Below are 15,287 nucleotides of genomic sequence, written 5' to 3' on the forward strand. Positions count from 1 at the left end.
AACTAAAGCCCAACTCTCTGTTAGATTATTGAAATGACCTCCAACCTACTCTCCCAGTTTCTTCTTTTGCTCCACAGATAATTCTCAATAAAGGTGTCAAAATGAGTCTGTTAAAACATGAACCAGATCATATCTTGTCTATGCTTAACTTCCCTTTTTCCCTTTAAATTGAGCAAAATATATTTAAAATCATTGAACACAGAAGCCACAGGGAACCTGAAGGAATACTCTGCTGTAAAACATAGGAATAGGCAGGATCATATACCTGTTCCCTTTGTGCCAAGCTCTGTGCTTTGTGTTAAGGTCACTCACTCTAAGGGTTGTCATGAAATCAGCCTGTTGGAAGAGCTATGCAGGTAAATATTTTTCCATTCACTAGTTAGTAAGATTGACTCAATGCTATGCTGGAATATTCATTTGTTATGTTGTTGTTACATACCTGACAGAAATATGGGCTTACTCCTAGCTCTGTGCTCAAGAATCACTCCTGTTTGTGTGTGTGTGTGTGGGGGGGGGCATATGTGATGCTGAGAATCAAACCCAGGTCAGTCTCTTGCAAAGTGTCATACCCACTGTAGAATAAGCACTCCAAATTGATAGATTTGCAAGTATGTATAATTTAACAGGCAAAACAAGATGCTGTATTACCACAGTAGAGAATTCTATGGAAGCAAGCAGATAGAGTGATTCCCTTCAAATTTTAACAAGTAGTTCTTTTTTGCAGGTAGAGATATAGGACAAAGATAACTTCTCTTTTCTTACATGCTGTTGACCCCAGTTCAATATCTGGCATTCTTTATGCTCCCCTGAGCACTATCAGGAGTGACGCCAGAGCACAGAGCTGGGAATTATCTCTGAGTACCACTAGAAGTGAACCATACCCATCGCTGCTCCCCAAGGTCACTCTCCCCATTGGGAGTTCCTTCTAGATTGAAGGATCCCTAAGGCAACTATCAAAATTATCTCAATGTATGATTTATAAATTGTGTTCTAGGAAATCCAGAGCTCCGTAAGTAGGGTATTTTCTTGGAAATGAAAAAATAAATCTTTATGTTTCCATGTAATGATGTTCTGATAAGTTCTTGGAAATGATTTTATATTGGAAGGTTTGAGTAAGGTTTTATAAACTTGTTTCTGGTGGAAATGTGATTGTAGGAAGCTGACTGCCTGGCACTGCAGGGTTTATTCTCACTTCTGTTTCATGATTAAGAGTCAACATCTTACTCTATGATCTAACATCTTATTCATTAAGTCAGCATTTTAGCTTTTTTGAATCTTCTCTTCCCTATATGTCTAGTACATAGATTGGTGCTTTGGGGTAAAGGATATAGAAGTTGATTCCAAGAATTGGAGTACATGTTTTGTATGTGGGAGCCTGGGATTCAAGCTCCAATTCCACGATCTCCCCCAAGCACTATTGGGTGTAGTTTATGACAAAGACAGGTATTTTGGAGGTGTGCAAGTAAATAAAAATGCAGGTTCTCTCCTGAGCTCACCCGATATCTGCTGGGTCACTGATATCAGATCCACATCAAGTCTTTAGCTCTAGCAAGTTATAAAAGTGCTAGTTTTAAGTGTAACTCATTTCCCCAAGAGGAAATATTGATTTGGCACTACATTTTTGGCATATGCCTGACATCCTTAAAAAGCAGAACTAGGGGCCAAATGTTCTATGTGGCACTCTATGACCAGTGGTCCTTTCTTTCCTGGTGAAGACAAAATGCCTTCTGTATTGCAAATTCAGGAAGCTGCAGAGAACAAAACCAAAGCTCATGTTCAGAGTGGGTAGGTTCCATGGAAACATTTAAGCACAAGTTACACAGGAGAGAATTTTGGCCTATATTAAATATGTTATTAACTTTCCATGTATCTTAGAGGGTTTGATTGAGGCGAGTAATAATATATTTCTCTCTCTTGTCTTTAGAGAGTAAAGATTGAATGGAGGCAATTCTTGAAACAAATATGTCAGCTAATAAGGCAAGGGATTTCAACCATAACTGTGCTCCGCAGGCCCATTATCATTCACACTGAGTGCGCTGTTAGTAAGCTTTGGCAGCAGTTGAGATTGGACCACAATTTCACCAAACATAATATCAGCTCTCTGTAGAGGGAGAAGTACAGCATGGGCCAATGGATTCTTTGTTGTTCTTCCCTTCCAGAGTGGAGAATCTCCGCTAAGCCCATCTGCAGTTTCTCACAGTGATAGTGCTTCATCTACGCAGTCTCTCTCTCATGGAGGGGTGCCAGAGCTTTTGGTGGGGCTGTCCTATAATGCCACAACGGGTCGATTATCTGTGGAAATGATCAAAGGCAGCCATTTCCGAAACCTAGCTGTTAACAGGGCTCCTGGTAAGTGTGAGTCTCTTCTCCCAGTTCTTGCTCATCCTTCTAGTGGCAATATTAAAAAAAAAAAAAAAAAAAAACTATGTCTATTTTCTTCTTAATTATTTAATTTTTTAATAAAATGGATCTTGGTATGGATTAGCTAAACTTTGACAGGATGATAAATGTTTTTGTTTTAGATATTTTATGCCTTTCTATTTAATTATATTAAACACCTTTACATATTTAGATGGAGCATCTCATGAAATAGGCTAGACTCTGAATATTGTTTAAGGGAAAGGAATGATATATGTTCAATAAGGATTATTAAACTTTGTCAATAGATTCAAATACTTTTTTGTTTGTTTTTTTGGGACATACCCTGTGACACTTAGGGGTTACTCTTGGCTATGTGTTCAGAAATTGCTCCTGGTTTGGGGGACCATATGGGATGCTTGTGATTGAACCCAGGCCTGTCCCGGTTTGGCCAAATGTCCGAACACTATCCTATCACTCCTGCCCTTCTTGAACACTTTTAAAGGTAAAACTCAGAATTTGGAGTAAAACAAGTGTGGGACTAGATTCTAACTTTACCTGCTTACCTTCTAGCTTTTCCCTGATTATGTGTAATATACCTTTATTTTTATGAATTCCAGTAATTTCATCTGGATATTAATATAGTCTTCCTCGTGAAAGATTGTGGGATTTAAACAAAATTATTCATGGAAAGCCTATCACATTATCAACATTCAAGAAATGTTAGTATGTATGTTGAGGGAATAAGAGATGGGGACTACAGTCTGGAGAAAATCAGATCTGACTCCATAGGGAACAAACACTTCTGAAGTTGCCACTGGAAAAAAAAAAGCTCAAAACATATCAGGTTTCAGGAATCTCAAATAAACATGCTGTTACCACCAACCACCTTAACTGCATCCCAATACCAAAGAAGTTGAAGACTAAAAATTAAAATAATGCTTTTACTTAAATTAGCTCACCTTTTGGTTACATTTATTGTAGTAAAATTAGTTTTTTAAATAGGTAGGAAATGTATTCTGCCTTGATTCAACTTTCTGAATCTCATACTACTTAATTCCATCTTTGTATGGAGAATTCTAGCTGTAAGAGAGTCGGAAAATGTCGGTGAATTTCTAGCTTGTCAAGTACAAAAGGTTAAGCAAGAAAGGAATAGACTTGAGGGAACATCAGCTAGTTCACCAAATACAGCAATGCATTACTTGTATACATATGAAAACTGTAACATGTTAGGTTACACAAATCAATGGAATCTAGGCTTACATATAAGCAAACATCAATGGAAAAGTCAGCCAAGCTGGTAGAAAAAAACAATCAGCTCCAATAACTAAATCTGGGCTCTCATTCCTTTTAGCCTTTAACTGTGCTGCAGTCCACAAAGTCTCTGTTCAACGGCATCTTGTTAGTCAATCTGTCTTAAAACCATTAGCGCAAGTTAGTAAGGAAAGCCCAGCAATCTGGATAACAGAAGAGACCAGGTGCATAAGCCATATTCTGTGTCGACGCTCAGAGCCAGGTGAGCTATTTAAATGCATAATAGATGCTGATTATTTATTGCTTGGCTAGTGGGATTTTTTTTTGTGCTATCTATACAGTTTTGTTTTAAAAAGAAATACCCCTAAACTTACAAAAGACCTGAATTTACTGCTTTTCCATTGCTGGTTCTCTAATTTTTGGAAGAACATGGAGCTTCTTAGAATAATGAGACAGTGAATCACACTGTGTCGTGGCCTGTCCCAGTTCATGCTCTGAAACATTAATTTGTGTGCTGGGTGGGGCCAGGCTATACAGGAATGAAGGACATTATGATGATTAAGAAAGCACCAGCTAGAATTTGGGTTTTATCATTTACTAACTATGAGTCACTAACATTTATGAATTTGTTTCTCCATTTGTAAAGAAAAGAGATCATAATAATGTTACTTCCTAGATACATATACTCCATATATATACCTGGATGTAGAGAACACTATGATAGTACCCTCATATATTTCTTTATAACAGAAATATGCTGGAGAGGAAATTCTTCTAACAGCTATTTAAGACTGAATAGAAAAAAAAAGCAAATTCTAATTTGAAAATTGATTTTATTCCAGAGATTTGTCAGTTTGGCATTTATTCTATGAATTTTCAGAGACTTAGTTTTGAAATTTATCTTGAAATATAACTGACATGCTGTATCCTTGCAATCAAAGTAAGAGAAGACAAAGTTTCTCTGATGGTATTAATTAAAATAGAAACCCACAGTGAAGAGAAACGTTTTTTGTTTATGGAGAATGCTGGTACTTGAGAAAATGCCAGTTTAATTAGGAAGGGTTGAGCACGTAGAAGGTTTCTTTGTGGTAATTCTGAAAGGGACCTCTTGGTACTTTCGAGGGCTTTAGATGTTGATGACATTGGTTCTTCATTATGTCTCATGACATTATGGCACTAGCTCTACTTTGACAGTCATAAAAGAGCTTAGGATATATTTTTAGCTTCCACATGGAAGAAAACAAGAAAGGATGAGGGAACAAGAGTCTTATGAGGTAATTAAACAGTTGGAAAAAAGAACAGTGGGTCAGGGAGAAAGGAAAAAGTGTGCAAGCTGTGAGTTGAATAGGGCTGGGAATGTAGGAGGAATCCTGCCAAGTGCACTGGCTCCCCTGGGGGAGATGAAAGGCGAGTACAAGACACCCCCAAATTCTGCTTTAGAATCTACCCAGAGAAGCTGCCTGCTAAGGGAGAAGCATGTGAGGAACATATATGTTCAAGGATCACAAATCCTGTGTCTCAAGCTATTTGCTCAAGTAGTTATTTCTTCTACAAAGAGTTTTTTAAAATCCTGTCTCACAGGATAGTGATGAAAATGGAAAGAATGGTTCTTAGTCAAGAGGGAAGGAAAATTGGTTATGACTGTAGATTGGAAACTTCTCTAGTATATTGAAGGTCTTGATGAAAGAGTAAAAATCGGTGCTTTACAGGTGATACTATTTTCTTAAGATATGTAAAATGATTCTAATATTTTAAACTTTTCTCCCTATGCAAGATAGAGGTGTTGAAAAAATAGTTGAGGTATCTCTTTTCTATTGGAGTGGTGGAAGAATTAAGTGATCAAAATGCAAGATATTCCACACCCAACTTCTTAGTTGAAGAGGACACAGTGAGGCAGGATTTGCAGAGGTCAGCAGCAGCTTAATCAAGTATTCAACAGTACCACTTACACAGAATGGCTAAAACTAGAAAAGACTACTTCCACTAAGTATTTGTAAAGTTTTATACTCTTGATAGATAATGAATATTCTGTACCTGTCCTACTTTTCACTAACTTCACATAGCAGGATATTCTCTAGCTCCAACCATATGGTGGCAAATTGCACAATTTGGTTGATTATAGTCTAGCTGTATTCTATTGTATATATTTACCTGATGATACATGATAAAGAGCAATTTTTTTCTTTAAAATAAAAGGTTTGAGGGACCAAGAGGTAGAATTAGAGGCTCATATTAGAATTTTATTTCTAGTATTTTATTTTATTTTACTTTTGTTTTGTGTTGCGGCCACTCCGGTGACACTCAGGGGTTACTCCTGGCTATGCGCTCAGAAATCGCTCCTGGCTTGGGGGACCATATGGGACTCCAAGGATCCAACCGAGGTCCATCCTGGGTCAGCTGCATGCAAGGCAAATGCCCTACTGCTGCTCTATCGCTCCAGCCCTGGAATGTTTATATTGCTTTCCAAAAAGGTTGAACCAAACAACATTGACAACAGCAATGAGAACCCCTTGTTTCCCACATACCTCTATTTTACCCCATGTAAAAATAAAATGAGTATTTAAAATTTACTTAGGCACTGTTATTTACAAAGGTTTTAATAATAGTTTACAGGTGTAAAATGTTTTAACTTAAAATGTTTTAACTCAGAAACTCACCACTGGGGGCTTTTTTTTTTATCATTTGCTTTTTTATGATTATGTTTTTTGTGGTTACAAACATGTTTGTAGTTGGGTTCAGTACTAAAAAGAATACCCCTCCTTCACCAGTGTAACATTCCCACCATCATTGTCCTTCATTTCACTCCTCACCCGCCCCCTACCTGTATTTGAGACAGGCATTGTACTTCTCTAACTTATTAACACTGTCATGATAGTTGTTAGTGTAGTTCAATTATTTCTCTAACTGCACTCACCACTATTTGTGGTGGTCTTCATATCATGAGTTGGTCCTCATTTATATTGTCTCTGGGGATTATTACAATAATGTCTTTTATTTTTCTTAAAACTCATAGATGAGTGAGACTATTCTGTGTCTATCACTCTCCCTCTGACTTATTTCACTCAGCACAATAATTTTCATGTATAGGAAAATTTCATGACTTCTTATCGCCTGACAGTTGCTTAATATTCATTGTATATGTACCACCATTTCTTTAGCCATTCATCTGTTGAAGGGCATCTTGGTTGTTTCCAGAGTCTGGCTATTGTAAATAGTGCTGCAATGAATATAGGTATGAGGAAAGGATTTTTGTATTGTAGTTTTGTGTTCCTAGGGTATATCCCTAGGAGTGGTAATGCTGGGTCATATGGGAACTCAATTTCCAGTTTTTTGAGGCATCTCCATATTGTTTTTCATAAGGGCTGAACTGGATAACATTCCCACCAGCAGTGAATGAGAATTTCGCTGGGACTCTCATTCTCCACATTCCCGCCAGCACTGATTGTTCTTGGTCTTTGTGATGTGTGCCAGTCTCTGTGGTGTGAGATGGTACTTCATTGTTTTTTTAATTTGCATCCCCCTGATGATTAGTGAAGTGGAGAACTTTTTCATGTGCCTTTTGGCCATTAGTATTTCTTCTTTGAGAAAGTTTCTATTAATTTCTTCTCCCCAGTTTTAGATGAGGTTAGACCACTAGGGTCCCAAGGTTTTTTCCCGTATCTATATCACCACACTAGGAACTTAAAACTTAAAAAGTTTAAAAAGTTAATTATTTGTCTAGACTCACAGCAGTAAGTGTTTGCCTTGCATGCAGCCAATCTGGGACAGACCAGAGTTTGGTACCAACACCACTTGTTGAAGAGGCTTTACTTGCTCCATTTTCATTTCATTATCCCTTTATCAATGACTAGTTGGTTGTAAGTGTAGGGAACATTATCTGAATACTCCAGTCTATTCCATTAATCTGAGAGTCTGTCTTTATTCCAATACCGTTCTGTTTTAATAACTATTGCTTTATAATACAATTTAAAGTTGGGGAAATGATGCCACCCATATTCCTTTTCCTAAGGGTTGCTCTAGCTATTCATGGATGTTAAATGAATGACAGGAGTGTTTGATCTACTTCTTTGAAGATGTCATGGGTATCCTGAGTGGGATTATATTAAATCTGTACAATACTTTAGAAATATTGCCATTTTAATGATAATTATCCCAATCCATGAGCAGGGTATGAAGCTCCATTTCCTTGTGTCCTCTTTTTTTTCTTGAAGTAGTATTTGTAGTTTTCTTTGTATAGGTCCTTTACCTCTTTAGTTAAGTTGACTCCTAGGTATTTGAGTTTGTGTGACACTAATGTTAATGGGATTTTTTTTTCTTTGGTCACACTTGGTGGCACTTAAGGATTACTCCTGGCTCTGCTCTCATAAGTCACTCCTGGAAGGTTCAGGGGACCATATAGAATGCCAGGATTCAAACCACTGTCTATCCTGGGTTGGCTATGTGCAATGCAAATGCCCTACCACTGTGCTCTCTGGCCCAGGGATTTATATTTTAATGTTCATTTCTTCTCTATCATTATTGGTATATAAGAAGGCCATTGTCTTGTGTGTTAATTTTGAAGCCTACCACTTTGCTATATGATTCTATTCTTTCTAGAAGCTTTTGGTAGAGTTTATAGGGTTTTCTAAATATAGTATCATGTTATCTGCAAAGAGTGAGAGCTTGACTTCTTCCTTACCTATCTGGATGCCCTTGATATTTTTTCTTGCCTAATCACTATGGCAAGTGCTTCCAGTACTATGTTGAATAGGAGTGATGAGAGAGGGAAGCTTTGTCTTGTACCAGATTTTATGAGTAAGGCTTTTAGTTTATCTCCATTGAAAATAAAGGGTGCCATTAGCTGTGGTAGATGGCTTAACTATATTGAGAAAAATTCCTTCCATTTTCTCCTCCTCTTCCTCCTCCTCCTCCTCTTCTTCTTCTTCTTCTTCTTCTTCTTCTTCTTCTTCTTCTTCTTCTTCTTCTTCTTCTTCTTTTCCTTTTCCTTCTTATCCTTCTCCTCCTCCTCCTTCTCCTCCACCTCTTCCTCCTCCTCCTCCTCCTCCTCCTCCTCCTCCTCCTCCTTCTTCTTCTTCTTCTTCTTCTTCTTCTTCTTCTTCTTCTTCTTCTTCTTCTTCTTCTTCTTCTTCTTCTTCTTCTGCTTCTTTTTTGCTTTTTGGGTCACACCTGGCTATGCTCAGGAGTTACTCCTGACTATTTACATATGGGTTTATTTCTTGACATTTTTCTGTACAATTTTACTAATATAGTGTAAACTGTATTATTAATTCATGTATCTGTACAACTTTATAACATAGAGTAAAATTAGAGACCCTGATACCTCAAGTTTTGTTATTTTTTTTACCAAAATTTAATGAAAAGAACTAGTATTTGTGGATTTCATTGTATGACAATTTTACTTTTTTATTGCTAGATATGTAATTTTATTTTTTGTTTATTAATATATTTATTTAAGCACAATGATTACAAACATGTTTGTAGTTGAGTTTCAATCATAAAAATGTTCACCACTTCTCACCAATGCAACCTTCCCACCATCAATGTTCCCCATCTCCTTCCTCCCTCACCCCTTGCCTGTTTTGGAGACAGGCATTCTATTTCTCTCACTCACTACCATTGTCATGACAGTTGTTCGCATAGTTATTCCTCTAACTGCACTCACCAATCTTTGTTGTAAGCTTCATATCATAATACTAGAGACACTAGAGATGAGGTTTGTTTGAAAGGACCAGCCCATGAAAATTTTACTTTAAAATATAAAAATGCCTTAAAATAATAAACTGAAGACAATAAATTGCCTGATTAAATGTTCAGAAATGAATAACTACAACTAGTTGCTACTAAATAAATAAAGCTAATAAATATAAAGTATTATATAGAAAATTAATATAATTTTATATGTTAAAAATTAGTAATAAAATTTTTATATTAAACTTCTCTAAATTAGAAATTTAATATAGAAAAGATATGTCTTAACCTGAATTTCTATAAAAAAATTTTCCAGAGACTTGGATAACTTAAAAATATATTCCTTAAATAATATAAGTTGAAAGGTCTAAAATTAAAATGCCAGCTGATTTATTTCTGGTTGAGAAACCTCTTCCAGGCTTGTACCAATTTTATTGTTTTCACATATGAAGAGAAATGTTCTCTGTCATGTCTATTCTAATAAAACTAACATAATTATGAGACCCTACTCTTATGATCTAATTGCCTATAATTGCTTTATCACAGGGGGATTAGGGTCTTAACATAAGGTTTTGATAGATAACACTTATTCTGTAGCACAGATAGGACATAATACTAAAATGGAAGAATATATTATTTAATTTAGGTATATGTTCACTATACAGTCATTTAAAATATTTGGGAACTCACCTGGTGGTGCTCAGGGGTTACTCCTAGTTCTGCACTCTTGTTGAGCTTGGGATGTCAGGGAGAGAATTTGGGTTGGCCACATGCAAAGCATGCACTCTACCCACTGTATTGTTACTCCAGCCCTGATGGTCATTTTAAGTTTTTTTTCTGTATTTGAAGCATTCAGTTATACAACATTAGTCAAAAAATGACCAGTCATGTGTGATATGGGTCACTTTTGTGAGTAGATAAAGATAAAATGAGTCTTAGTTATAGATTCTTGTGGTTGGTGTTTTGTTGACATTCCAAGATCCAATTTATTTTCCTGGTTCAATATTCTACAGCATGACTAGACTACAAAGCTAACAAGTTTGATACCTTGATAAGAGAACATGTTTTATGCATCTCCATAAATTCCATTTTTGAGAGAAAATACGTTTAAGGGATTTCTTCGCTTTTCACTTTATACACATCTAGTGCATGGCTGGACAAGGAAATAGTAACTTTATGACTTCCCATTTATCTATCTAGTTATCCAAACACATATAAATCCTTCTAGTAAAACTGCCAATGTTAAAATTTTAGGATATTTTTTTACTTAAGTGAGCTCCAGAAAATTATATAGGTAGGCTATAGTAAAATTACTGAAGTGAGCTCATAAGTCTTATTTAGACTAGTAAAGAAAGTGCTGAAATGAACTATTATTAGTCTGTGATATAACAATATGCCAAGGGACTGGAGGATAGTAGTGTGGGTAAGGTCTTTGCCTTGCTCACAGCCACTCTGGATTCAATCGCTGGCACCTCACATCACCCCGTGAGCCCTGCTTGGAGTTAATCTTGAGTGCAGGCCAAGAGTAAACCCTGACCTGAGCACTACTGAATGTAACCAAAAAAAAAAAAACAAAAAAAAAACAAAAGAAAATAAACCATAACAAAAAACTGATGTGCCAAGCATCTTCCATGAACTTTCAAGGTAACATCTTACTCAGTGCATGACATCATTGCTAAAAATATTGTCATTATTGCTATTAAGATGTTTAATCTACTTTATAAATATTCTTATAGCAAAGATTTGTCTCCATATCTATCTGGCTGATAATGCAGGTGAAGACTTGCTTTTAGTTAAAGGTATACACGTGAAATCTTGATATATTTTTTTACAAAAACGCTTTTAAAAATCACTATAAAGAATTAGAAACATTTGATGATCTTTTGAATTTGGCTTGGTGGAAAAGCAATTCACTAATTATTTCTCAGTATTGTTCTTTTCTTGAACTTGCCATCCAATTGCTAAATGGCCTCAGCCTTTGATTATGTAAACTTTTGTTTTCCCACCTATTAAATGAGCTTAATAAGTTAAATTACAACTACAGGTGTGAAATATTAAAAAAAAGTCATCCGTGGCAGTTTTTCTTTATCTTTGCTATGTAAACCTCTACAATGCATTACTGTATTGTGTATGTAAGCACAAACACACATAATGGTCCTTGTTGAAAACTACTATTAAGATGTCCTCTCTAGTTGAAACAAAAAGTTCCCCAGTCACTCTGCATATGTATGATTAGCCACATGTGATAATTACATCCCAAATGATAATTCTTATAGCAGCAGCACATTAACCTTGTTAGGCATTCACAATAGCAGAACTAGAGGAAAGAAAAACAAGAAAAGCAAATTATGCAGGCTCATGTTTAGTGTGAGTAACAAGAGATGGCAGGGTTGCACTACAAATAGAATGCAGGCAAATTTAGTTTAAGAGGTCTGAGGCATACCACCTTTTAAAATATTGACTAATTTTTTAACTTTTATTGAAACCATTGTGATCTACAAAGTCCTTCATGGTTGAATTTCAGATATACAGTGAATCAGGGCCATCCCTACCACAACTGTTGACCTCCCTTCACCAATGATCCAGAATATATTCTATACCACCACCCTTTGCTCCCCGGCCTGCAATTATAACAGGCCCATTTATATTTAGATCATTAAAGTTTAGGTCTATTGATTGTATTGTTGTCAATCTTGTATTGGATATTTAGCTCTGTGTATTTTCTCCATCAATGCACCTGAGTCCACCCTAGCCCCATCCTTTCTTTTATCCTTTCTTCTTAATTGTATAGAAAAAAAATGCAGAAGTATGAGGTAAAGCAAAGTAATACAAAGTTCTATAAAAAAGACAGGAGACACCATTTAATGGCAACAACTTAGTCTAAGATAGGTAGTCTTACATAGCCTTCTAATGATAAGATGAAATCAGAAGCATGTCATCCTTTGATTTGTACAAAAGCCAAGTTCACTATCTACAGAAGACTGACTATGATAAACATGACTGGGCAGAACTTATCCTGGGACCAATAAAAAGGTCCCTAGTCTAGGCCTTGGCCTCTGATATGTGCAAAAACAAAGATCTCTAATTTTAGACGTCTGACTGAAACAACTGCAACTGAGCAGATCTTCTGGAAACATAATGAAAGACTCTATTCTAGGCTTTGTCCTAGGATCGGGGTAACCAAGACCACCAATTAGAGAAGACTGATTAAAACAACAGTGATAGATCACAACTCCGAGAACCATAAAGAAAGACTTCATCCTAGGCTCCATCCTTTGACCTGTGCAAATATCAAGATCTCTAACTACAGAAGCATAATTTTATCACCCATGATAGAGCAGAAAGTTTCCAGACACCACAGAAGGACCTAGGGGGGAGTAAAAGAGCATGTACGGAGCCTGTAGTTATTCCCACGAGAGTATATTTCAAAGAAAGAGAAACCCTATATGTCTTAGGCCAAGAGAATTCACTTTCTAATTTCCCCAATATTTACTGTGCCTATGCAAGAAAAAACAAGAAGCACAAATCAATTTTTTTAAATTTTGTTATTGATGTTGTTTGTTGTCTTTTGGGGGCAGGCTTTGTTTTGTTTTTATTTTAGGACCAGGATTATTGTGTGGCTGCTGTCTATATTGCTCTAGTGCTTTTCGAGGTTTTTGTTTGATTTTTTTAATCTTTTATTGTTTTGTATTGTTGTTATGTTTTTCTTCCTTTTCCCTTTCTGCTCTTAACTTGATAGATATAGCCTCTAGAAGGACTCCTCCCATTTTTTGCTTGTTTGATTTTTGCCCCATTTTATTTTATTATTATTATTTTTTTCTCTTTCCTTCAAACAGAACCACACAACTTGAACCATCTTGTCCCACACCACAATGGAAGGGGAAATAATAGAGTTTACCAAGACTGAACAGGCATATGAATATTAAGTAGAAATTTAAAAAAATGGGGCCAGCAAGGTGGCGCTAAAGGTAAGGTGTCTGCCTTGCAAGCGCTAGCCAAGGAAGGACCGCGGTTTGACCCCCCGGCGTCCCATATGGTCCCACCAAGCCAGGGGCAATCTCTGAGCACTTAGCCAGGAGTAACCCCTGAGCATCAAACAGGTGTGGCCCGAAAAAAAACAAAAAAAAATTTAAAAAGTGATCAAACTTAAACACCTAATCCAAAGCCAATGACAATAGAATCGATAGCCAATTTACAGCACACTAGACACAGAGAGGACCACTTATAATAGCAGCCTGGGGGTAAAGAGGGGTATATAGGATGCATGCTGGGAACAGGGGTAAAGGGAGGACAACATTGGTGGTGGGAACACCCCTGATTTAATATCACTGTGTACCTAAAATATTACTGTGAAAGATATGTAGTCCACTTTGATTAAAATAAAAAACAAACACACACACACAAAGATAAAAAATAAGAAAAATAACTAAAAAACAAGAAAAAAGAACAAAAAGGGTGTGTGTGGCAGTTTTAAAATATATTTATTTATTTTTATTTTTTTATTTTTTTGCATAGGCACAGCCAAAGTTGGGGAAAATAGAAAGCAAAAATCTTTGGCCTAAAAACAGGGAAACCCTATTCCTGAAGCATTCTGCCATATGACCTACTAAAGGTTCCAGGCATACTAAGTTGTCTAACCCCAAAGTCTTCATGGTGCAGTAAAAGTTCTTCTCAATCATGGTTGTTGTAGTCAGGTTTCTGTAATTAGAGATCCTATGTTGAAGTCAGAGTCTCTGGAGAGACTCTCACCATTAGGTGGTGAGACAGGTGTCCTGATAGCAAGTTGTTACTGTTTCTAAGTCGTGAGGGTGTCATATGAGTTGACTTTGGAGCAAGTCAGGGCTAGGGCAGCATTAGGGCCTTCCCCCATAGAAGTTCGATTCCTGGTGCTGGTGCAGAAAGGCCTATGTCTGATCCCCTGAAGCCTAGGTCAAGTCACTATGACAAATGTTCAGGGTGAAAGACCTTACTGCAATATAAAATTTATGAGTTCCCATCTGTATTAATTATGAACTTCTTTCCATCCATAAAATTTCCTCATTTTAATGTATCTATGCAGAAAGGAACAATGCCACATGATACTACTGGTTCATGTGAGGGTAAAAGAAACAAGTTAAACAATATCAAAAACCTGGTTCCAACATGAACTCAGAACTCAAGAGAAACTTATCTATTAGAATTTTCTACCCAACAACTTCAAAAAAGGATTGGAGAAAACTACAACTACATAAGGAAATATACAGTAAGAATTAGACCTATTAAGGAATACATCTAAAGAAATATATGAAGGAAATGTACATTTCCCCCATTAAGTCTTTTGAAAACGCCTGGAGAGAATAAAACCTGGAGCACAGCTTCAGCATTCAACATGGTCTGTGGAGTCTGAAAAATGGCTCCCTATAGTTATGAATCAAGAAATTGTCCTTGAGTTGGGGTAAACTTGAGTTGGTCAAAAACTGAATCTGGTAGTGAGCAGCAGTCTACAGAAAAACAATTAGTTTAATGAAGTGAATATTTATATAAAACTGTCATGTACTAAAAATTCTGATCAAGTCACATGTAAAGTTATATATGGCATTCATTTTTAATTTTGTTCTGTTGATTTTATTTTGCTAAATACTCAGCTTTTCACAGAGACTACTCTTGGCTCTATTCAGGGATCACTCCTGGTGGTGCTGAGGAACTATATGATTGATGTGCCAAGGATTGAAACTAGGTTAGGCATGCAAGGCAAGTGCTTCACTGCTGTACTCTCTCAGTCTCTTGTGTGATCTTTGAAAAGTATAACACTCATTTTAATCTTACAAAAATAGAAGAGTTAGAACAGTTGAAAGCAAAAGAGGAGAAAGACAGTTACAATATTATATTAATTACACCATACTGAAGCATATTTTCCATAAAGTTTAAAAGGATTTTCCCTAGGGAAAAAAAAACTACTAACAGGTAAATTTCAAAAAGAAAGAAATTGAGCTTAGAAGAAAATGGTA

General features: G+C 36.3%; 1 protein-coding gene across 1 annotated transcript in view; it reads left to right on the plus strand.

Moving 5' to 3' along the window:
- Positions 1-15,287, plus strand: part of SYT16 (synaptotagmin 16) — a 193,531-nt gene that overhangs the window by 168,127 nt on the left and 10,117 nt on the right. Inside the window, exon 6 of the mRNA XM_049770266.1 lies at positions 2,160-2,349. Coding sequence (XP_049626223.1) covers positions 2,160-2,349 — 190 coding nt within the window. The remainder of the gene's footprint in view (positions 1-2,159; positions 2,350-15,287) is intronic.

The sequence above is a fragment of the Suncus etruscus genome, chromosome 3, assembly GCF_024139225.1.
Source record: "Suncus etruscus isolate mSunEtr1 chromosome 3, mSunEtr1.pri.cur, whole genome shotgun sequence".
Lineage (NCBI taxonomy): Eukaryota > Metazoa > Chordata > Mammalia > Eulipotyphla > Soricidae > Suncus > Suncus etruscus.